The 23,390-nt window shown below is 44.8% G+C and overlaps 2 protein-coding genes across 2 annotated transcripts in view; both read right to left on the reverse strand.

Moving 5' to 3' along the window:
* Positions 1-2,667, reverse strand: part of rab6ba (RAB6B, member RAS oncogene family a) — a 50,777-nt gene extending 48,110 nt beyond the window's left edge. Inside the window, exon 1 of the mRNA XM_030082862.1 lies at positions 2,512-2,667. Within this exon, the coding sequence (XP_029938722.1) occupies positions 2,512-2,581 (70 nt within the window). The 5' untranslated portion in view covers positions 2,582-2,667. The remainder of the gene's footprint in view (positions 1-2,511) is intronic.
* A 1,956-nt stretch (positions 2,668-4,623) lies between these two features.
* On the reverse strand, positions 4,624-22,821 carry slco2a1 (solute carrier organic anion transporter family, member 2A1). Its single transcript, XM_030082849.1, has 14 exons — positions 22,639-22,821; positions 13,976-14,113; positions 12,024-12,186; positions 11,303-11,515; positions 10,187-10,285; positions 9,964-10,103; positions 8,696-8,768; positions 8,425-8,589; positions 8,035-8,239; positions 7,744-7,891; positions 6,623-6,786; positions 6,385-6,449; positions 5,540-5,660; positions 4,624-5,432 (listed from the first exon to the last, which is right to left on the reverse strand). Exons 1-14 carry the CDS (start codon positions 22,696-22,698, stop codon positions 5,312-5,314), a joined length of 1,875 nt encoding a protein of 624 aa, XP_029938709.1. The 5' UTR covers positions 22,699-22,821; the 3' UTR covers positions 4,624-5,311.
* Between the last annotated feature and the right edge of the window lie 569 nt (positions 22,822-23,390).

A 23,390-nucleotide genomic window follows, 5' to 3' on the forward strand; every position in this document is an offset into this window, starting at 1 on the left:
ATATTCCTTCACAATGTGGTCGTTGCATCTTGTGCTGCTGTGATGCCAGAAGTCGACAAAACGCAATAGAAAAACCCTTAGTTTAAACCAATGAGATAAATTTGTCATTTTGTTAACAATAAAGTCAAATCTAAAAATGTCTTTGTTTGCAGTACCCTGCTATTCTATATCCCATAAATCCAGAGTGATGTTTTAACTGGGAAAGAAAGAGGACGTCTTTATCTGCCGCATTTTGACCATAAATTAAAATGTCGCGACACTGAGCCAGCTCTGTGGTCTGGTGAATACAGCACACTCCCAGATATTATGTTTGTGCTGCCAAATCCCCTTGGGCTTATTGCTTAGCACTTAATATCGCAAAATAGCCCAAGAGTAAAAGCCAACTGACGCCCTCCTGCTTCTGCGCTTCATGTTGGCTGCAGCTATTTACTCTCGTTCAGGGAATCAAAACATGTGAGAAGTTTTAGGAGCTGGAGTGATCTGAAGTGTTGGGAAGAGGAACATTTCAGAGAAAAATAAGCCTTAAAAAGGCATGAAATAGATTGTAATCAAACAAGTGCTTTTATCTTAAAAATACCTACGCTTTAGCTTGATTAGATTTTGCATTTGAATTACAATCATTTTCAAATATTTGCAAGAGTAAAAGAAAAAAAAATCCTAATTCCATATTGATCCTTTGTGAGGCCAGTTTCTGTGTCTTTAAGTGTTTTTTTTTTTTAAACCTGATAATTAATTAACTAATTGAATGCCTCAAATATTCTCAAAAGAGAAATTGAAATGTGTGGTTGGCCTCACTGATAGTTAATATGAACATGCAACAAGAAAGCATTACCTTTGTCAGTGAAATCACATACTGTAGGTCCATCACAAATAAAGGCAACCGCACACACTTTTACTGGCACTGAAGGTAAAACGGGATCAGTGCGCTTGCTGGCTTTCTGTCCCGCTGTCAGGTCCAGCAATATCATGTATCAGTACTCAAAATAAATAGAATAAAGTAAGAAAGCATGTTAACAAGTGGAGCTTTATGCTTATAAGCTCCTCTTGGAAGAGCAAATCTGTCGGGCACACAACAGCAGCCAGACCTCCATTCTGCTGCTTCCATGCTGGACGGGACCGGTTAAAGAAAAAGGACCGGTACGGTTCCAGTGACTTCCAAACAGGCAGGGCATAAGGCCAGTCTGAACCGCGAACCGTTGCAGGGGTGAGCACTGATCAACACACCAACGAAAATGTCCACAATGCCAGCTGATGCTGGTTGTCTCAGTGTCGAGATATGAACTCTCATCGAACATTCATTGAGACTGCTCCCACACTCTGGCACAACCTGCCCCAGATACATGCATCAGTTCTGACTGAGCTCCTTTCGAATCTGTACGAACTATGGGTTGCTAAAAGGTGCGATAGAAATACATTTTTGATGGACTGACTGAAATAAATTTTAATTCTGATGATAAAGAGTAGAGCAGTAGATATTTGCACAAGTCCATCACTGGTGCTTTTTCATTCAATTTCCAGTCACTGACAGGATCACTGAATCGAATAACAGTTTCAGCCCCAGTTTCAATGACAAACACTACCAGCTGTCAGCGAGCATTCTCCGGACTCCTGAGAGCAGTCTGGACGCTTTATTGTGCTGTTATATATGTGGCTGGTTAGCAGACAGTAGAAATGTGCCATCATTTAGACAGTACTTACAGCCCACTGCTGTAAATGAACCGTTACTCAACTTAATGCCTGACCCAAACATATACTGGATGATCAATATGAGCGACTGGCAGACTGACCCATGACTAAAGTGCTTCATTTGGCTTCTCAAGACCTCTAAATTGGACCATTAAACATAGCTGTCCTGTTTAGAGGACAGCAGAAATCGCAGAGGGCTCTCCTTCTCTGAAACAACAAGGGGATGGAGGGAAGGGGATATTTATTAAAAACACATACAAACAGAGAGGAGGGGGACGAGTTTCCCATGTCATGTCAGACTAAGTAAGCAGTAGGCTAACAATTCCCGAAGCAGGTCAGCATGCAAATAAATACCAAGAACTTGGAGAGCCTGAGCACGCAGACTGGAACAACACAGAAACAGAACTTCTCTCATCGACACTGACGGCCTGGGTGTGTCTCAGCACAGGGAAATCCACCAAGTTGCAGCATCGAGGCAGTGGCACAGCCTCCTGGAGGAAGACATCTGATGTGTAACCTGGTATCCAGCTCTGAGGGCTGGGAAGCCTCAGTGGAGCCCCGTCAGACCCAAAGACCCCCCCCCCCCCCCCCCACACCGCTGATCTGGTTTAAACGACGCCTCACTCTCACCACCTGAAACCACACGCTTCAGCAAGTGGAGGCAGGATGAACTCCATCGGGGCGCCGTGCGGACCCGACTGGGGGCGCCGTGAACTTACTGCCCGCCAGGACGCGCAGGTGCAGCGGGTTCACCGTGACCCCCGCCCGGGGGGAGGCAGGAGAAGCGAACTTCTGAAGACCGGAATCATAGAAGCGTGTGCTCACCACTTTGCTCCCCCAGAAAGACGAGTTTGAATTTTCTTAAAGGGTTCCCAAAGTCGCTGGACACGGACATGTTTGAGGAGGAAGAACCGGGGAGGGGGGGCCACGGAGCGCGGAGGACTGGCTGCGGGTGCCGGGGAGTTCCCACTCGTGCTCGGTGCTGGCTGGAGGAGATGCTGGCTGATCAGAGGCGGCGGCGCTGCTCCCCTTCCCGTCTCTCTCTCTCTCTCTCTCTCTCTCTCTCTCTCTCTCTCACTCTCTCTCTCTCTCCCTCTCTCCTGCACCGGTCCGTGATGCCGGGGGGGGATTTTTTCCCCCCTTCGTTGAAGCTCTGCGCGCATGCGCAGCAGCGTCCTGACAGCCGCGATATAAAATGACGTCATGTGAATCAGAGCGGCACGAGGCAGCCTGCGAGTTAAACTTTATCCGTAGAATAGAAGAGAACAGGGACACATTATCATTCCCAGAGGAGGGGTTCTGTTGAAACATCACTGCTCACTGAACAGAACACAGAATGAACAGGAAACAAGGATCAAAGGAGACTGGATAAAGATTCAATAAGTATTTTTTTTTTTTAATATTAACAGGTTGGTGGCATGAGCACCGTGCAGCAGTGGTTTCTGCTCCTGCCTCACAACAAGAGGGACGTGGTTTCAAATACCGGGATTTCTGTGTAGTTTGCATGTGTGTGTACGTGTGGGTTTCCTCCCGGTCCTCCACAATCCAAAGACATGCATGTGAGGTTGATTGGTGATCCTAATAAATAAATGGACTCATGTACTATTTTCATTTATATTGAATGTGTCAAGGTGCACAATCTACCCGTGTTTTTTTTTCTTTACATGAAGACCATTATTTTTATTAATTACTGTTACCTATTATTGCAAATTTGAAAAAAGCAAACTGTGATCTAAGATGAATCAACTCTATTGCCTGTCCTTCATACATATGTCGAAGCCCAGATTGGAATCTGGCCTGATCTGGTAACAGGCTGGTCCAGAATGGACTTCTATTCTAGGCCGGCCTATATGGAATCTCTCATGGGCCCAGATTGGAATCCTGATTCTGGTTAGCCTGGATTGGACCTGGTCCAGATTGGAATCCTGTAGAGATTCCATTATAGGCTAGATTCCTTTGCCTAAATTGGAATTCCAGTGTTATCCTATGAAGTATAGGATGTGTTTATTGCACATTTTTGCATAATTTTCATATACAATGCTAGTACAATCAACCATCAAATTTTACAGTGTGAAAGATATTATGAATTAGGTGTGAATGACCACACCAAATACAAGTCTACCACCTCTACTTCCAAGTGCCAGTGCTGTGGGAGATACATTTCCAAAAAATGTTGCAAGCAAGCAGGACTCAAGTGCTTTACCAAGTGTCATGTGCGTAGCCAGGGATGCCAGGACAAGTTCTAAGTGCCATTTCAATTTAAGTGAACTCAGCATTATTGTAGAAGCTGTGACAGCTCTGCCATATGCGAGGTGAGAGCATTGACCGGTGCTGACATGTTTTGGACTTATGGCGAAAAACATGTCGGATAATGCAAAACAATGGTCTGGTTCTCTTGTCTGGACCAAAGTTACAGATTACATGTTGATTAGATGGTTTGAAATGTCCTCTTACATGATAGTTTTTAAAAAATTCCTTAACAATCTGGTCCTTTGTAGTGGGTGACATTCGGTGCATGTGGGGTAACTGTGGTGTTATTTTTACCAGCTGAGACATTAACAGCTTATAATACAAAGACAGGAGAGCAAAAAGTGCAGGAACTGATCTGGACCTGCTCCAGACGTCTAATTAGTTACAGACACATATATTCACTGCTCATCTTACAGAACAAGAAAAAAAAAAATCAAAGAAATGGTATTATCTGCTGCACAAGAGTTCACTGCTGTGCAGCCAAAAGCCTACACCTGTGCAAATATAGAGATTTTCACTGCAACAGTGACAAGTGCGGAAGTGCTGCTCCAACTCTTTTATCTAAGGCTGTGTGTGCGGCGGTGGCTGGGTTGGTGGAGCGCCCTCCTCTCAGTCACAGTGTTACAGGTCTATCCATCAATCCAGCTGTCACTGCATCATGAAATACAGAAAAATAAACCCACTTGATCCACTGTATATTCTTTTAATATTCAGTAGTGCTTACATATATATGTGCTCCACTTGACAACCACACGACACATGAGATTGCACAAACTGTGGTCAATTCATGTCATTGAGTTCATCCATAACAGTGTACATACTTGATATATACAAAAAAAAAAAATTAGAATTGCAATTAACGTGTTACATGTGATCATATATGAAATGAGTATCGCAGTTATCAAAGATGTCTCTGCGTATGAGACAAACGTCTATAAAAAATAAACTTAAATATTAAGCTATGCAGTTAATTAGTTACATAATATGTTCCCATTGGGAGAGTGAGAAGCCCCAACAGAGTCCTCCCTTTTAGGGAACGCACAACACACAAAGACAATTCACTGCTGTTGGATTAAAGAGTCTCGCCACTTTCTTGGATGTATGCAAACCACTGTGAGATTTCACACGCTGTGTCGTTTCCGTCCTGTTTTAACTTGAAGTGATAATTCCAATCGTGAGGACATTCGGAATGTCTCTCTCTGGAAAATGAACATTTGAACTCTGACCAGGGAAGCAGGTGTGGGCCCACGCAAACTGAGGTCAGCGGACGGCGGCCTCAAGACGGACGCCTCCGTTCGACGTACATCGCTCAGTCTCAGTCTTCTTCAGACAGTCACCCGCTGAGAGGCTCCGATCAAAGGAAAGTCTGGCGGGATCACAGAAGTCCCTCGGGCCTCTTTTCCAGACTGTACTCCTGCGTCCGCTGCACCTTCCAGCCCAGCATGACGAGCAGGACGATGCCCATGATCTTATATCCCACCTGTAAGCCCAAGTACCTGCAATGAGAAGGCGGAGAAGGTGAGACGAATCACAGCAGTGCTGAGCGGTGCTGTGGCCATTCCAGAGCATCTTCTGATATATGCTGAACCGTTCCCGTCCTGACCGATTCCTCAGGGTGTTGTTGTCGTAGTAGGCGCAGCCTGCCTTCTTTCCACATATATACTTCGACCTAATACACGACGTATCGATGGCGGTCCCGAAGAGAGCCGGAGCAGGAAGCCAGGCTGACGGGAGCAAAGAAACAGTGTGCTTTTAAACGTTACTCTTCCAACATAAGCGTGATACTTCAAGCACTCACATTTAACCAAATATAAAAGGAAAGATTGAAAGGAGAGTAAAAAAAAAGGTTGTCTGTGGCAGAAAAACTTCGCCATATTTCAATTTTAAGATGCATTTTTCATTCAAAAAACATCAGAACAAATTTAAGTTAGTTATTATTCCATTATATTCATAATAATAATTCTTTATAATGAGAGTCCCATTCATTTATTTAATAACACAATTTTCTTTCACTCAATTTCTTAGGATTTTCATTACATTTTTATGAATTTTCTTAATCTTTATTATGTAATTCTCACTGTGAAAAACAAATTGGAGAAATAACTATTAAGTACAATGATTCAAATTTTACATGTAATTCAAGAACCAGCAAACAATTTGTTTTACGTTTCTACCAGTGTTTAAGACACTTGCTAAAATTTCCCCAGTCATTTCTTCAAAATACAACTAAAAAAATGAAGTGATAACTTCAAAACAGATGCTAAAATCATAGAGTAATTCCTAAAATTACAAAAGTAATAATTAATTTGCTTGTTTTTAATTTAATTGAAAAATTGACGGGCTTTAAAATCCACAAATGAATTCAAGAAATATAGAAACACTTTATGAACTTTATAGTAATTACTTTCTATCTCAAGACAGCACAAAAGAACTTCAGTGTTGACTTACCCAATACTCTCATGAGTAAAAACTGAATTCCCACTGCAAACGACTTTTCTTCAGAGGGAACGGATCTGAAATCACCACAAGACAAGACCAATGAGACACTCCTTCTTTTTCTGTACACATAATCCTAAGACATGCTGGGAATAAACACAAAAACAAGCAAATCATACAAACTTGCTGGGCTCTGCTCCGATTACTGGATTTTCACAATAAGAGCGTCTGCGTCATTGCCCTTCCTCACCTGAGCACCATCATGTACATGGGGTTGTGGGTGAGGCAGGCGATGAGTGCGGCCAGAGAGAGGACGAGCATGGCCGGGACGAGCAGATGAGGGCAGCTGTTGGGACAGGGGCCCGGGCGGGCCTCGCTCTGGCCCCCAGGGATACACCTGCAGTCTGTATACATCTGCATGCACAGGGAGAGGAAGCGCTCCAATCAGCTGTTTATTCATTTCACCACCTTCATCATCCAAGCTTGGACATGTGAATCTAAAGCGAGAAATTAATTAAACACTGATTTCTGTGTGTGTGTTTGTGTGTGTGTGTGTGTGTGTGTGTGTGTGTGCTTCGCTGCTCCACAGTGGGTTTAAACACTGAGGCAATCTGACTAATACTCCACCAGGAGTCACACGGTCCACCCACCGCAGGATTATTCACAACCTGTCACGTTCAGCCACTGAGGTTTTGTCCGCTCGAAAACACCTCAGCGTGCTGTGTGACTAATGAGCATTGATTAGATATCGACCGCGAGCTGCTGGCGTCCCGTCAGGAGCACTGCCTGCACTCTGAATGTTGTAACTGCATTTAATCTGGAAATTACTTGTCAGTGAGACACATTATGCAGGTACACAAAATATGTGAGTGGCCTGACAGAAATTAGGAGGTAATTTCAAAGGTCATGTAATCAAATATAAAATATATGGATGATGCCGTTTTATACATGCATTCCCTGCAGCACTTTGCAGTCAGTAAGATATTTATACCCTCACAGAAACATTTATAGAAGCCTCCCTCCTCGTCATTTCATCTCACAATCAGAAATCTATAAACTGGAATATATTCTAAAAAATTGAAAATGTTCATATGTAAAACCCTTTTCAGAAAGCCTGTGATAAACAACCAGCTAAAAATAAAGAAAGCTGGTAATATGAATATCACCCACTGCGATTTTCTTTAGACTCGTGTGGAAAATCCATATTTTCCTGAGGAACACAGTTTTAGCAGAGTTAAAAATCCATGTTTGGATTAACTCACTTGATGGCCGTCGTTTTACAACTGAATCTTTTACTTGACACAATGTCCGTATGGGCCCACGGGCAGTATGCCCTCCACACACACACCCGCCCGCCCATCAGGCGCTCACCTTCACCCTGTGGGTGTTGTTGGGGTCTTTGGTGAAGTTGGTGCAGCCTGCATGGCACGGAGACAGGTACTCGATGTCGTCGGAGCCGCACACCGGGTTGTAGGCAGCGGCGGGACAGGAGCAGTTCGAGTAGCACTTGGACAGCGGCCTGCGAGTAGAGGAGTTCAACGCAATTAAATAGTGTGGCGCAGCGGTCGCCCTGCTGAGAGCGACCGCTGCTTCTGAGTGTCACAGAACGCAGACCTCCGCCTTCTACACCGCGGCCGTTCGGAGCCCCCTGCCCTCGCTCACCCGTACGGTCCGACCTGGCCGGTGTTGACCTCCGCCACCTTCTGCGTGGGGCAGCCCATGAAGAAGAGCGGGATGCACAGCAGGGTGGAGGTGGTCAGCATGATGACGGAGAAGCGCGGGATGGCCTTCAGGGAGAGGCCCACCTTCTTCATGATGACTCCGCCCGCCAGCATCCCCACGGCCACGGCGGGCAGATTCACAGCGCCTGGAAGACACGAAGCAGCAGATATTCCACTGGTTCATGTTCTGTGGAATGACCGACTGTTTTCACACCAGACTTAGAAGTTCTGATCGACCAAAGTGATTGAAATGAGCAAGTTAACCAAGCGGCGAAATTAACCAAACTCTTCTTTAAATCTGAGGCCCTCCGGGTATTTCCGCTGCACCCACCCACTAGCAGACTGCTCCGGACCGGTGAAGCGCTGTACTGTCGCTCCAGGAACTTGTTGAGGAACGTAGCCAGACCCGAAATCACCGAGGAGAAGCAGCACTGCGCCAGCACCAGCATGAGGAACAGAGGGCTCAGCAGGAGGTGGACGAACATCCGGGGAAACACTGGTCAGACACGCGTCACGCACCGGTTAGCGGAAATGCTCTCCTTTAATCAACCAGCCGCACAACAACACAATCGGCCTGAGCAGCATGATAGAGGAGAACGTACTTCTCAGGAAATCCAGCAGAGACATTTCAGGCTTCTTGAAGTCGTCGTTTGAATCAGTCTCACTCCCGGTAACCTGGATTAACAAACACACAAGTTAGGCAAAGGCACACAGTGGTATTTACGTATCAGAATTTTAACCTTCCCTGTACGTCCTCATGCTGAAATCAGTCAGTGAGTGTGAATCTGAGTGTGTTATTGTGTGTTTCAGTGTGTGCTGAGCTCTTCCTTCCACTGACAGTCAGCTGGGATTTTACCCTACAACAGCGAACCGGATCAAGCACGACTGAAAACTACAACAATATACAATGAATGCAGAATATGGACTTTAAATATGAAAACCTTCCACGAAGTTCAATACAAGCTTCTCTTGAATCCCTTGAAAGTTTCAGCCTCATGTTACATTAGTATGTTTTTGCTGTGAAACACAGGAAATCAGTCCAACCATCTGAAGTACAGTAATGAGTCAGGAAAGTGCAAATATTTGTGTTGGAGTGTAGAGAGTAAAAACCCAAAGTCCTTCATCAGATAATATGACCAATTTTGAAGTCGGATGGAGGGGCGGCAGTGAATCACATCAGTCCCGTCCTTCTTTCAGGAAACGTGTCTCTCTCCCTGCACGCCACCTCGTCTACAATGAAGCCCCTCGCCCTGTCTTTATGCAGCCGTCATGCGACGAGCGAACATTAGACTGAGCTGACAGCTCAACGCAGCACAGTTCACTCATTCAAGATCCCTCAGAGCTGTCAGGCAACATAATGGAGCGTTTCTCTCCACTTTGTGTCCCTCGGGAGCTTTTTCACTTCAACTCTGAAAGAAACTGCAGTTTGTACAACACTGGTTCCCGCTCCCGTTTGAGAAAAGTGAGAAATGAGAAGTGCACAAATTTTCACACAAGTATGAGCACAGATTCTACAGCTTGGAAAAATGATGCGAGTCAAACACACTGATTAGTCGACTATTAATTGACTAATTACCACATATTGCCAAAAATAATCAGCTGTTGATAATGATATCTTTTATTATAGCAATATAGGTGCACGTTTTGGTGTGAAATCATTGATATATTGAGACTGTATTGAGACTATACTGTTGAGACGTCAATAGAGAAAACATTGCAGTGCTGCCAAATAACCAATAGATGGCAGTAAAACATGGGCCTTGCAGTGGAGCCAGGACTTTTAGCTGTGATTAACACAAACACACTCAAGTGCAAGCCTCATTGTTAATGGCTGTTAATGGCCGTGTGAAAACCTCAGTGAGACACTCACGTTGTCTCCCGGGGGCATTCTGCGTGGGAAGAAGAAGTAGGGTATGGAGGTGAGGATCAGGCAGCCGGTGGTGATGAGGAGGCCCATCCACCAGGCCCCCACCCACCGCGGGTCGCTGGGCTTCAGCCCCTGTTCGGCTCCTGCAAACAGCGGCGGACGGCGTTTATCAGACGGTGGGACGTCTGCGGGACGTGGCTTCAGCCCCCGCGGGTTCGGAGCTTACCGAAACCGATCCGGTCCACGTCCACGTAGATCTGAAGCGTGAACGAGCCCAGCAGGAAGCCAATGGCAGGCCCGAAGACAGACACTGCGAACAGGATGGCTGTGGACGACATGAAACCCTCAGATTTTATATTTTGGCACCTGAACTTAGAGGTCAAAGTGTGATGAACGCGATAAAAACATCTTCTCCGACAGGTTCGGCCTGTTTAAATGAGAAGTTACAACTAGAGAAAAGAACCCAAAGCTTATTCCCAGATTTCATGGTTTTAAACGAGGTGCAGTAAATCAAATCTTTGTTATTGAGTTTGACCTGAGAGAAAGAGGAAATGGCTTCAAAGTAATTTCCAAAGCAAATGTTGTGAGACTCGTCCAGCAGTGATCTGACGCTCAGCCCCGTTTGGTTTGAGCTGGGTTTCTGTCACTTTATAACTCTTTCACAGCTCATTCAGTCACACTGAGCCAAACTAAAGGAAGGAAACTTTTATTTTCTATTTGGACTGTTCGATCATCTTTGGGAGATTTCTCAGTCCTGTTAGGTAATTTCAAATACCGAGCAGCAGCTAATAAATCAAGAAATCAAGTTTTACTGAAGGTTTTTACACACCAAGACTTTATGTAACTTCTTTTCACGATCGCATATTGAAACCAGTTGATAAATATTCTTATGTCATTCTGCCAGCGAGCTGAGATACGCCGCTCAGCCATATCATTACAACCACCTGCCTGACCTGCTCAAATCCTTGTTCTAATTCGTTTTTCTGCTTACTTCTGATGTTTAATTGTTGTGCAATCCATCCTGAACTCACTAACAGGTCCCACCTATCCACCTGATTATTTTCCCTTTGTCTGCAGGACACAGCCGTCTGTACCACTGAACTCAGGTAAAGCACATGCAGTCTTTTTCCTGATGGCTATGAGCATAGAAATCATCAGGCCTCAGTCCCTAGTTTATGAATTTGTCTGATCGTGTCAGTTTAAGGGTCTGAATTCCTGAGATTTAACTTTCAAAAACTAGAATTAATCTTTAAAACAATAAACCCTAATCCCACTTCTCTTAAAATCTGCCCAGCGCAACATCCTGACCTTTTATTTGTGCAGCCGTGTCTGGGTTATTTACCGATGTAAATTGGTGAGTTGCCAGGCTCAGCAAAGTCATCAATGTAAGAGATGCCGAAGGGCTGGATGGGAACGGAGCCCACGCCAAACAGCAGCTGGGCGCTGGCCATCAGCAGCCACAGGTTGTTGGTGTCTGCCAGTCGTCTGGTGTCGGCGCGGCCGCAGGACTCCGCCTCACTCGCGTTGCGATGCGGTCTGCAAATGCCGTCGTCCTCTGGCGGTGAAATGGCGAGGTGGGGGAAAAAAAGAAATAAAAAAAAGACAATGAAGGCAAAGAACAGGAAACGCAGAGGTTCCACTTTTTTAATTTCCTGAAGCTTCTCTGACCCTACGCTGACATCCTGCTCCTTGCCAAGGGAAAATGAAAGACGGGAGGGGAGGGCTGTTTTTGCAAATTAAACGTCCCAGAGGTCAATCTAATCTCTGTAGCTTTCAGCAACTGCACTGAGATTATCAGCTTCCCTCTGATTTATACCAAAGTTCAGCTGGAGCGCACCGGTGAGGCGCCGCCGGCGGTACATCAGTCATCTGCAGAGCCAAACATGGGACACTTGTTTCACTCCTCACTCCGGGTTTTTTGCTGGTAATAAATTACGAGATCGGGCTCTGGAGTAAAGCCCCATTAACTGCTTTGACATATTTGTCGGTTTGTTGGTCCCCCGCTCTGGACTGAGGTCCATCAGCTGTCAGAGCAGCTGCCAGGCCTCCTATTTACGGCTTACTGTGCAAGACGGAGTCATAGTCGTAGCGCTGGGACAAGAAGTGCGGTAAGGTCAGCATCATGGCGCTGACGGCCATCAGCAGTCCGCCGACCCCGATCACACGAGGGCGATGGACCCGGCTCCCAAAGTAGCTGACGAACACGATCAGCACACTGTTACTGACCTGCGAGACATACAGAAACCAGAGGGATCATTCTCTCCTGGAGGGACCGACACAGTTTTCCAATCAATCGTCTCACACACACTGCATCAGGCAGGTGGTCAAACACTCGCGAGTGTTTGGCAACCAAATATGGAGGCAGAATCCAGTAGAAAACCTCAAATAAATGCAATTTGCAGGTCTTTTAGGAACTAGGAAACACATTGTAATAATATCTGTGCAGGTGTACTTTGTATATCTGAATAAATAAATAAAAATATTGCATTACGAGCATTTCAAAAAAAAGAAGAAAGAATGGCATTCGTCATAAAATATAGTTGAAATATGACAATGAAAGCTCATTTAAGCAATTTAAATCTGTTCTTGTGAAAACATAAAGTAGAATATGCTGCTGCTGCGGACAGGTTGTGAGCAAAGCAAGTACGACTCTGGTTTTTCATCTGTGCCATCTCAGAGTAATGTCTTCATCTGTTCATACTTTGGTATACTATAGTATGCTATAGTATTGTTGAATCCCTGATGAAGATGTTTTCTGTTGCACCAAACAAGAAATATCAAAGCATCGACGTGGTTCACAAATCACTGCTAAAAAATATGACTGATTGGTCCTTCCAGGATTTCACAGCCTCTGATCCTTATGTGCAGCTTTTGAAGCAGATGGAAAAAAACCCAAAATGTGAATTATGCTGGAATATAGATAATACAATTTGATGCAAGTTATGAGTGTGTACCGTAAAAAAACTGAAGGACTCACCAATAACGAAGGTGTACTGGCTGAATTAGTCCTGATCCGTGTGAAAATATGATATTCTGGACTGACAGATACTTTTAGTAACATGTTTCAGATATTGTCTATTTAAAAACACGAACATGAACATACATCTCTTCTTCCTTTAAAATCCCTTTAAAAGTAATGCTACTTTAGAGATTTAAACTCCCAGCATCCACTGGGGGGAAACTGAGGAAGGTTAGTTTAACACTTACTGAGGAATCACCTTCATCTTTTCATGCAGTCTCGTGTCTGAAATGTGGTGAAGCCTGTGGGCTCAGTTTTGTTTAAATGTGTCATGTGACGTGACATTGATCAATACTGTCACTGTAAGACGAGGTATTAAGCTTTGAGCCAGCCATCTTTTCTTCGGTCATCAATGCTGTCTGGAAATTTGGATCAGACCATCCAGGCCCGTCACGGCTCGGACATTCCAGAAGTGAGCAGATGGCAAACAACACCAAACATTTTGACTGACTAGTGTTGAAAAATGGGTGAAATGATGCACGATTAGCATTAAAACAAACTTCTAAAAACGCCCTCAGGTATTTGATTTGCTGTCAGTTTGCTCACTGCAGCCTCCAGTAGGGTCGAACAGAGGAGCGGAGGCACAGCTTCAATGTTCAGGCCGAGCTTGGTGTTATCGCTGGTGTTTTCATGAAGCAAAGCCAAAAGCCAGGAGATAGCAAATGTCAGCACGGGGATTTCATTCCATGACCTGAGGTCATGCAAGGTTTTTCTACAGGAAACCATTTCTGTGTGTGATGCTTCTAAATCCTACTTGAGCATTAAAACGCTGAGCATCCTGCAAGGCGAGCACGAAGAGAACATTCCTTCGTCGCTGCTGACCCTGCGGCTGGAGTTGAATCGTTCCAAAAGCGACTCCGGCCCCGTTTGACTTCTCAGGAAGCAGGCTTTTGATATGTTGCTTGTACTCCAATTCCTCTTTTGTCACTTCCACCCTCGAAATGAGGCTATCGTGATCTCACAGCGTGTGAGGGGCATGTTGTTTCTGGCACGCACCTCGTTGAGAGAGGAAATGGTTCCCGAGGAGTAGCTGCTGAGGCCGTAGCGCCTCTCGATGGTGGTGATGGTGCTCTTGAAGTAGGCGCTGTACAGCAGCTGAGAGAATTGCAGGAGGCCGTGACACAGGACGAACAGCTAGGACACACAGGAAATGAAATGAGAAGACGTGGACCGGCTGAATGGTGAACCCAACGGCGGCAAATCCACATCGGCTGAAAGGGAAAAAAAGTTATAGTGTCCCTCCTGAGAAAACTACAGCTGCAGAAGATATTTGGATGACCTGAGAAAAGATAAGGAACAACATTCAAAAAGTGAGCACTCCCCCTGCGAGGCTGGAATAGTTTCAGGGGTTTGCAAATAAATTTGAAGGAAACAGAGTCAAAGCATGGTTTTGATGGGAAACTGAGGCCGTTACAGTCACACATCTCGACATCGCTTTCTGAGCAATTTCACACAGATTCATTCCTGGATACAGTGACGCTTCAACATTTCCATGAAGTACACGCCTTTCTCAAACCGTCAAAGCTCTCATTTTAAGAAACCTTTTCCATCTGTTTCTAGTTTTCCCAAGTTTCCAAAGACCAGTTGCTGATAAATTCATAACTCTAATTGATGACAGGGCTATTTTTAATGTGCATGCATGTGAAAGTCCCCAGTGATTGGATTTAAGGTTTAGCTTTGAGGATCAACACAAAGTGGCCAATCGTCTTTCTGGAGAGTCTCTGTCCTGCATGTTTTATCTCTCTTGCTGCTGAACACACCTGAAAGCACCGACAGACTCATTTCTGGGCTCTGTTAGCAGCTCGATCAAGACAGAATCATTAGATTCACACAATTCTTATTTATGCAATTTTCATGCAAAACATGTTGACCTCTAAGGTTTTTGCTTGTGAATAGATCACATGGGTGACACGATGTCTTCTGTCTGCAGTGTAAGTCTTGAAATGGGAAAAAGAGATTCAGATAGGTTTGTGCTGCAGGCTGGAACCTGCTGCAGGAATAGCTGAGCTGTTCTGCTCTTCAAAAGCAGGCTGAAGGCACTGCAGAAAGGAGCATCAGGCTGCAGATGTTTCAACTGATGGCCGTAAGACCAGGACATGTTGACATGTGTCTGAAACTGTTATCTGATGGATGTCTGTAACTATCCTTGGTTAACGCTGCTGCTGGTCTTGACTACATCACACTTGAAAAAAAAAAAAATTCAATCTCAATAAGAGAGCCATGAAGTTCACAGAAAAAAAAAAACACCTGAGAAAAAGATGTGATGCCTCTGAGTTGGTCCTGGAACAGCTTTGGGTCCTCTGAGAAGATTTGGAGGACATTCCGGGGGATATATTCTGTTCTTCATATTCCCTGCATTTACATGGGACTTTTTATTCCTGTATAAATTGGAATAAAGCTAAATTCCGCTTTAAAATGACCATGTAAACGCCTGAAAACTTCATTCAGAATCAAGTTTAAAGGTGCTGTAGGCAGGATTCGGCATCTCCGCCATCTTGGCGATTTGACCCATCTAAAATGGCGATTTGAAACCCAGCACAGCCAATCCTGTCCTGTTTTCTCTGACATCACGCCCTTACGCAAGTTAAGCCCCTCCCACAAGAACGTGCGACGAACGCCCCTCGACCAATCACGGTTAGAGCCTTGTGGGCTCTTCTGATTGGTCAAAGATACCTGGAGCTGTCGAGATTCCTTTTCAGCTCAGAACAGAGACAGATGGAAACGCTGCGCCCTCACGGTAGTGCAGTTATGCTACACTCCTAAAGGATTATCAATGGATACTCTAACATTTAATCCAAAGAAAACACAGAAAAATTAGCACTGACTAGCAAAATCCTGCCTACAGCACCTTTAAATCCAAAAACACCGGCGGGTTTATTCTCCTTCAAGTGGAAGTTGGTCGTTCTGCGCAGGCCCCGTCGTGATGACGCAATATTCCAAGATGGCGGCCCGCAGTCCGCGTTTTGACTCGTATGGAGACGATCTATTCAATGTCAGTTTTAGAAGAATTGGATATAATTAAACGAGCGGATCGACGGGCGCTTAACAACACGGACATTTTCAAAGCTGTAGCGTCAAATTTAATCCAGAAGAAAGATGAGAAAAACACTGTTTACTTCCGGGAGACGTCAGTACGTCACGGCCGCCCCGTCCAATCAGAACGCTTCTCAGACCCCGGCGTGAGAGAGGATTTAATCCTTTGATTTTTCCATGTAAACTCCAACCTCATGAATATAATTCGGAATTACTTAATTCGGAATAAACCAATTCCGAATTAAAAACACCATGAAACCACTTTCAGTGTGACACCATGTTGAAAGCAAGCCGGGAAGAAGGTGGACGTACTAAAACGTTTGGATGACTGAACTCTCTGTACATCTCCTTTTACGAACATCACCTTTGTTTGGTGACATGCTGAGGATTCCTGAGTGAATAAGTGTTTCCTCCAAAGTACAGCTACAGCAGTCATGCAGCGTATAACCACCTATTATACAGAATGACTCTCATTACTCACGTCTCAGGTGACGTCAGTCTGTTCTGAATGACACACCTTGATCACAGCTGCAGTTTCTCTGGCCACCTGTCCTTCCATCACCGTGAGTTCTTTACTCCACATGAAAACTGGATGCTGGACTGTCCTGATATACAAGATTCTTATTTTAAGGCATTAAGATCTTAATGTGTTGTTCACATGTGCTTTGGTCAAAAACCTTTCTGCAGCACTGAAAACTGCTGGATAGGTTAAGGACAGTCCAGTAACTTTAAATAGGAGCCGGCAGCCGGTTTACCAACCTGGAAACAGAGCTGAACACTTAACCCAGATTTGTGAAAAAGGGAAACAAATGCACCAATTATAATAAATATGTTTAATTCCGTGATTCATTCAGAAAAGTCCATCATGCCAAAGACACACAACAACACAAACAGATCAGGACAGACAACAAAATCCAGAGTTCTGTAAAGTAAAATGAGGATTACTATTACGACCAGTCTTCCCAACTAAATTAAATTCACCTCCCCATATAAGAGAACTTGTCTAAAATGCCGCTACAGCACACCACAGCCGTAGTAAACACTCGTTCTGCACATGTTCAGCAGATGACAATAACAATGTTACTACATCATTTTCATTTTAATGCTATTTTTGTTTAAATGGACAATGTTTTCAAATTGTTGTCATGTAAACGTGAAACTTGTCTTAAAGGTGCATTAAGGAGTTTTACAACCTTAAAAATACTTATTTTCCACCATAAATATGTTACACATTTTTAATGATGTGTACAATGTGCCCTGACATATTCATTACCAGTACCTCTAACAGCGCTAAAGTGTCACTTGAAAGCTGCAGTGCCGGTCCGGCACCAGCATTTTTTTGGGGAGAATCTGAAAGGAATGACGTAATGCGCGCTCCAGCTGGTTAGGTTTCATTATGTCCGCCATTACTCCGCCAGATGCTTAGTGAGCAACAACTGAGCAGGAGCTTCCAGAAAGTCAGAACAGACTGGCTTCTAGCACTGCCACAGCTCCACACAGACTCCACCAGGGAGAAGACACTTAAATCTTACTTGAGCGCTACTAAACAAGCGAGGAAGGAGTTCCTCTCTTCCGTGCACGCGAGCCACAGGGACGAGTTTTTCACTAAGCTGCATTACGCCCAAAGCCTGCAGGCGGCGCTGTTTCGCATAAAACGTGCAAACTCCTCAATGCACCTTTAAACAAACACACAATAAACAATGTGTTTTCAAACGTGGGCCCAGCGGAATGACAGAGCAGAAGACGAGTGACTGTAACAACATGCCACTTCTGGTTTCAGGGCATGATTTAGTAAAGTAATTAGTTATGTATTTCTTCCTTCTCCAACAGAGCAAATTCCTCTGGGCCAATTTCCTGTTCTCTACTGATACTGTGTGCGTACGTGCATTCGGTGTGTGTGTGTGTGTGTCTCTGGGCCTGTTCACACCTCGAGCTGAGTTGGATGGAAGTTGGACGGCCTCCCGCGCTCTGGAAGAGGAGCCACTGGCAGGTTTAGCGCTCGGGGGGGCCTGAACGCCCCGCTGAGGCTGGAGATACGTGTGGAGATTAGGAGTGAATTCACTGTGAAAACAGAGCTCAGTCCAGGCTTTGGGCTTTGTTTACCGGCTGCCAGGTCGACTGAGGGAGAATCAGTCCTGCGTCTGCCTCAGAACAGTTAATACTCCCGTTAAAGCTCGGCTTTATGGTTTTCTAGCTTGCACAATGGGTGCTTTTAACACAACCGTTAATACTTCATCTTCAATCTATCAAGCCGCAATTATCCAAATGGTCTGCTCGAGCAGGCAGGGATCCTTTTCTGTTACTGATTTTTATAAAAATACAAAACGCTTCCTATGAACTTCAGACTAACTTTAATCCTAAAGAAAGGGATCACAGTTCCGGGACAATCCTGTGGCTTTGTGACATTTTGGCTTAGACGCTGGAAACACATAATCCATTAAAGCCTGAGAAAGGGTAAAAAGTGTTTTCTTGCACCTAATTAGTGTAAATGTAACATCCAGCAGGTCAGTTCCTCTGGATGAAGCAATGCTGCACCGTGTTGACACCCTGATAAGATCCTCACAAAGAAAAAGCCCCAGACTGACTGTACAAGGAGAAATTTCCGTGATTTCCACGGACGCTTTAATAGGATGTTTGTTAGCAGGAAAAGCTGCTGTGCACAGTTGATTTATGTCCATATTTATCCTTTTTGATCACGCTCAGCTCTTTAGTCTGGGCCGTGAACCCTGCTGCGATGGGAAGAATTGAGGGAAGTCCACGACTGAATTTCAATGCTTTTGCTTCACGGACACGTGCTGTCGTGTGGAAATCCACATCTTCAAAAATCAATGACCTACTTTGTGTAAATAAAGAAAAAAATAAGGAAAGGTTTTAATTCAAGAAGTCTCCAGGAATACTTAAAAGAAGCAGTAGCCGCTGGGCCACCACCCTTTATTGTGAGACAAACATGAAAGAAGTTTCCAGCACAACAACGCTCGAACAAAAGAGTTAACGGACACTTTGAAATGATTGTATTCCTCATAAGAAAAAAGACAAACTCACTCTCATTTCTTTCTGGTCATTAAGAGGCTGTGAACTGTTACAGTACCACTTCATGGATGTTGTTGTTTACGTCAAGTTAAGCTAAACGAACCACCTGACTGGAGCTTCAATAAATGAAGAAAATATATTTTCGCCTTGATACTGTCACTCATGGCAAATGCCATATAGGTCTGAGGAGACAAACCAGTCCCAAACAGAAATCAACTCCAACATTTAGTTGATGATATTTGTAATTTGTCCACTGAGGTTCACACTGTTTCATTAAATGGAGGCATAAGAACTTAAAACCGTCATTTAAAACCAGGTTTATTCACTAACTTTGATCAAAGATATTCAACGACATAAGTACTGTGAACAAACACGTACATGCACATTATAATCATAATTAATGAGGGTTGTTATCTCAGGTTAATGACACATTTCCATAATAACAGCAGAGTTAATCTCGCTTTATTGTCTGAAAACAACAAAGCTGAGAATGTAAAGAGCTTAAGATTTAAGTTTGTCTGCTTGTTATTGTATTTCTTGTAATTATGTGGTTGAGTGGTGAACGTCACACCCCTTCTACCAGAGAACAAGTACACGAAAAATAAAACAAATTAATAACTAAACTGCTTTGTTTGATATGTACATGAATATGCATTTTATATATATATGGTATGTAAACCTAAATATAATCTTTGATGCAGTAAACTGTGGCTTAAGGGTAAACCAGGCTGTGGGACAACCTGCTTCTCGTCATTGATTGGGGATCACAGCATTGCTGGAGCTGAAACGAGGTGTCAGTGAGTGCTGGACGTCTGGCAGACAGTCTCAATGAAGAAATCCAAACAGAGCGCGAGATCGTCCTCGTTTCAGAAGAAACACTGTCAAGAGCTGCACAGTATAACACTGAGAATCATAAAGTACCTGTGCTGAAACAAAGGGAAACTGTTGGAATTGTTATTATGGCTTATTATTCTACTGGACTGGCCTCTTCAGGATGCCACTGGGCTGCACGTGGCCCTGAGTACTCCACTCTGTAGCCGTGCAATTACAAAAAAGTATAAAGTTTAGACAGTATAAAACATGAAGTTCATGTTTGGAATAAGCATTATGTTGGCTTTGATGAAAAACAGGTGTTACTCTTCATGCTCTGGCTTGTTTATGGGAGATAAAGGAGCTCTGCACCTTGTCAGGATGAGTTTCAGAGCTATAATGCTGCAACTTTGGATAAAATCATGAAAAAAAAGATGTTTTAATAGAAGTACTGTAAGTACTGTCTCCAACTCAGGTTGGACTTTCTAAACCTCAACATTCTCTCAGGTGGGACAAACTAAGCTGTTGGAGAGCGGCTGCTCCAGCGCTCTCAGGAGAGGCTGGAGCTGCTGTGCTCGGCGGTGCTGCCACAGGCGTGATCCACCAGGTCAGATGTGCAGCCAGGTGTGGATCCCTCAAATATTTCTCCTCCTGCTGCTCGGCATGTAAACACAACGTGCCCCTGAGCACAAAACTTGGCTCGCAGGGCCGCCTGTGCCTGATACCCTCAGAGACAATCTGATGGTGTAACCCGCATGCGGCCGGGGCCGGGAACTTCAGAGCGGCGGGGAAAAACAAACTGAAAGTCCTTCTGAAGCCGAGCAAACAGAACGCCGGGCCGCTGTACAGCATGTACCACTGTCAAGAGGAGATGGATGGATAGGAACGCTCCCTGGAAAGCCATTGTTGACTTGCAGACCTAACTGGGTGTGAAAGTCATTTGCAGCTGAAGCCGAGTTGAGTGTGAAGCTGCTTGGCGAATCCAGAAATCCTGGTACTGAGGAGAACCCACCCGCTGCTCCCTCTGCCTGTTCTGAACTCCTCCCAGTGTGTAAACAAACTGGACGCACTCCCGCTGTGCAGGATGGGCCGAGGCTGAGGTCCCGGGACGGCCTGGCAATTGAGGTCATCCTCCACCCCGTCTCCTTTTCAACCCAGACAGGCGATCTGCAGGAGCCGGGCCGTCCACAGACGCTCTGAGGGTTACGGCTCCAGAAAGGCCTCCTCCTGGCGCACGCCGCCGAACTCACAGGCCCGTTCCATCCCCTCTGTCCGGGCCTGTTAGTCACACTCTGTTCACACACTGAATCTGACGTGTCGTTTCTCGGCAGGTTACGAGAACAACCAAGCGGAGTTTAGCCTCATTATTACTCACAGCCCAGGAACAAACTGTTTCTCTCGCATGGCTGCCATACAAGCGAAGTACGACTGCTGCTCTTGGCACGTAGCGGCCGGGCAGACATTTCTGCCTCCAGTCAGCGCTGTGAGGCTCTCAGCTGAAGGAAACGCAACCAAAACCACAACCGGCCACGACTCCAAAGCCCATCAAACCTGAGTCAGGAACCATCGAGAGAAGCTGTCAACACTCCAAGATCAATAAAAACTCCCAGAGCTGCACAGACGAGGCCAGTAAATGAATCTGAAGGTAAACAGGTTGTTTGGGAGGTACACACCTCTGCTGTTAATTTCTCTCACACACATTAGCATGTGATTACTTTCCCAGTTCTGCAAATGACGCTGCTTCCTTGTAATTATATGTTTTTGTCTTGTATTGAGTAACAGCTTTACCTGAGGTGCTTCCATGTTGCTGAAAAGCACATTCGGTTCAGGAATGACTGGCTGATCATCTATGTCCATATTTGGCACATTTCATGGGTGTTATTGTGAATCATCGTGTGTCAGATTTATCCAGATCTTCCTGATTTACTTGTATTTTCACTCCTGTGGCCACTGAAACGGCTACATTTACATATTCAGGCCTTGGCAAAGTCCACATTTCCTTCTGTAATCTCAAAACAATAATGAGTTAATTAAAAACGGTGCAGGTACAGAGACAGGTAAAGTATATCTTAAGTGGAATTATGAAACTATTGTGCTTGACACATCTGAACATAAACACCATTTCGTTTTCCAAGAATGACACCAGAACCAAAAAATAAAAGTATTCTGCAATTATGACATTACTTTTTCTGACTGAGTGGGCTAACTAATGTGGAGTAAGTGATATATATGTACCTTCTGCAGGTCTTCAAGGAAGCTTCCTATTCCTAATAAGAGAAATGTTCCGATAGATGACCTAAAAATTATCTAAAAATAATAATATCCAATAACACTGAGGATAATTTAGAGTTTTAAGGTTTTTCAATAAATATATTTTAAAGAGAGAAAGAAAGAATATTATTTGAAATAAAGCATCGCCTGAATATTTGAAAATTATGCATTAATTAAATGACATTAAACTCCTAAAAAAGGAGCCAAATTTAATTTGTAAATCTTCTTCATCAGTGAAGTGAGAGCCTAAATCAAGGAGCTTTGCATTGATTAAACAGGGGGAACAAACTTCTACACATTTCCAGGTTCATCTCTGAAACATTTGGTTTTCTCTGCATCAAAGAGTCTATAAAGACAGTTTTTTGGTTGTTTTTTTCCAGGAGCTCTGAGATTAAAGTCTGAGCTCTGCAGTTTTTCTCCAAAGTGACCTTTTAATCTCCAAATCATCCAGAAGTCAGAATAGTCTCGCGGTTGCAGGTGAGCGCCGCGCGCTGCAGGTCGGGTTCTGGCCTCACCTTGATGCCGTACCGCGCCGTGCCGGTCCGCTTCGTGTCTTTGTGCCCGGTCAGGTCCATGAGTCCGGCCCGTGTGGCGTCGTGGCTCCGCGTGCAGGTCTGGGGCGCACCGGGGCGCGTGTGCTGGGCCGGCGAGCCGCTGCGCGCGCTTTAAGGCGGGCCGGCCGTGATGTAATTGGACTCAGCCCACAGCTCCACGCGCGAATGTTTTGATTTGATGGGAAGGGACGGGCTGAGTCACCCACTCACCTGCGGACGCCGTGTTCACCTGGCTGTCACCGCGGCTGAGTCAGGCGGCCGGCGCGCGCCCCGCGGCCCCGTCCCGCCGCTCGCGCCGCCTGAACGCTTCATTAGGTGCGGTATGCAGCACTGCGGGATAATGAGCCCGCAGAGGCTCCGGCTAATGGACGAACCTGCTCATTTAAACTCCACAAGACCCAGTTATCCCCCACCGCACATTTTTCACTGCCTGCTCTCTCGATCGGAGTGTTTTCCTCCCCTCCAGCCTCATCGATGAATGGACGGATGAGCTGGATACAACCACCTCTGGAGAGCGATCAGATGATAAGCAAATAAACATATAGCATTACTGTGACACTATACAGTCTTCTGGGTTTTATCATGCTATGAAATCAATGTGATATGAGATATTTATTCTCAGATTAATGATAATGAAATACCAGGATGACAGACATCCATCCATCCATCCATCCATCCATCCTCGAGGGTCCATCTCACTGATAGGGCCTTGA

This window comes from Salarias fasciatus, chromosome 23 (genome assembly GCF_902148845.1).
Source record: "Salarias fasciatus chromosome 23, fSalaFa1.1, whole genome shotgun sequence".
NCBI classification, from domain to species: Eukaryota; Metazoa; Chordata; class Actinopteri; order Blenniiformes; family Blenniidae; genus Salarias; species Salarias fasciatus.

Excerpts from the sequence above, each read along its gene's own strand:
- slco2a1 (XM_030082849.1), bottom strand. The coding sequence starts at position 22,698 with ATGGACCTGACCGGGCACAAAGACACGAAGCGGACCGGCACGGCGCGG. Across the intron at positions 12,187-13,975 it reads CCATTTCCTCTCTCAACGAG|GTCAGTAACAGTGTGCTGAT; the intron begins GTGCGTGCCAGA and ends TATGTCTCGCAG. Across the intron at positions 5,433-5,539 it reads AACAACACCCTGAGGAATCG|GTACTTGGGCTTACAGGTGG; the intron begins GTCAGGACGGGA and ends TTCTCATTGCAG.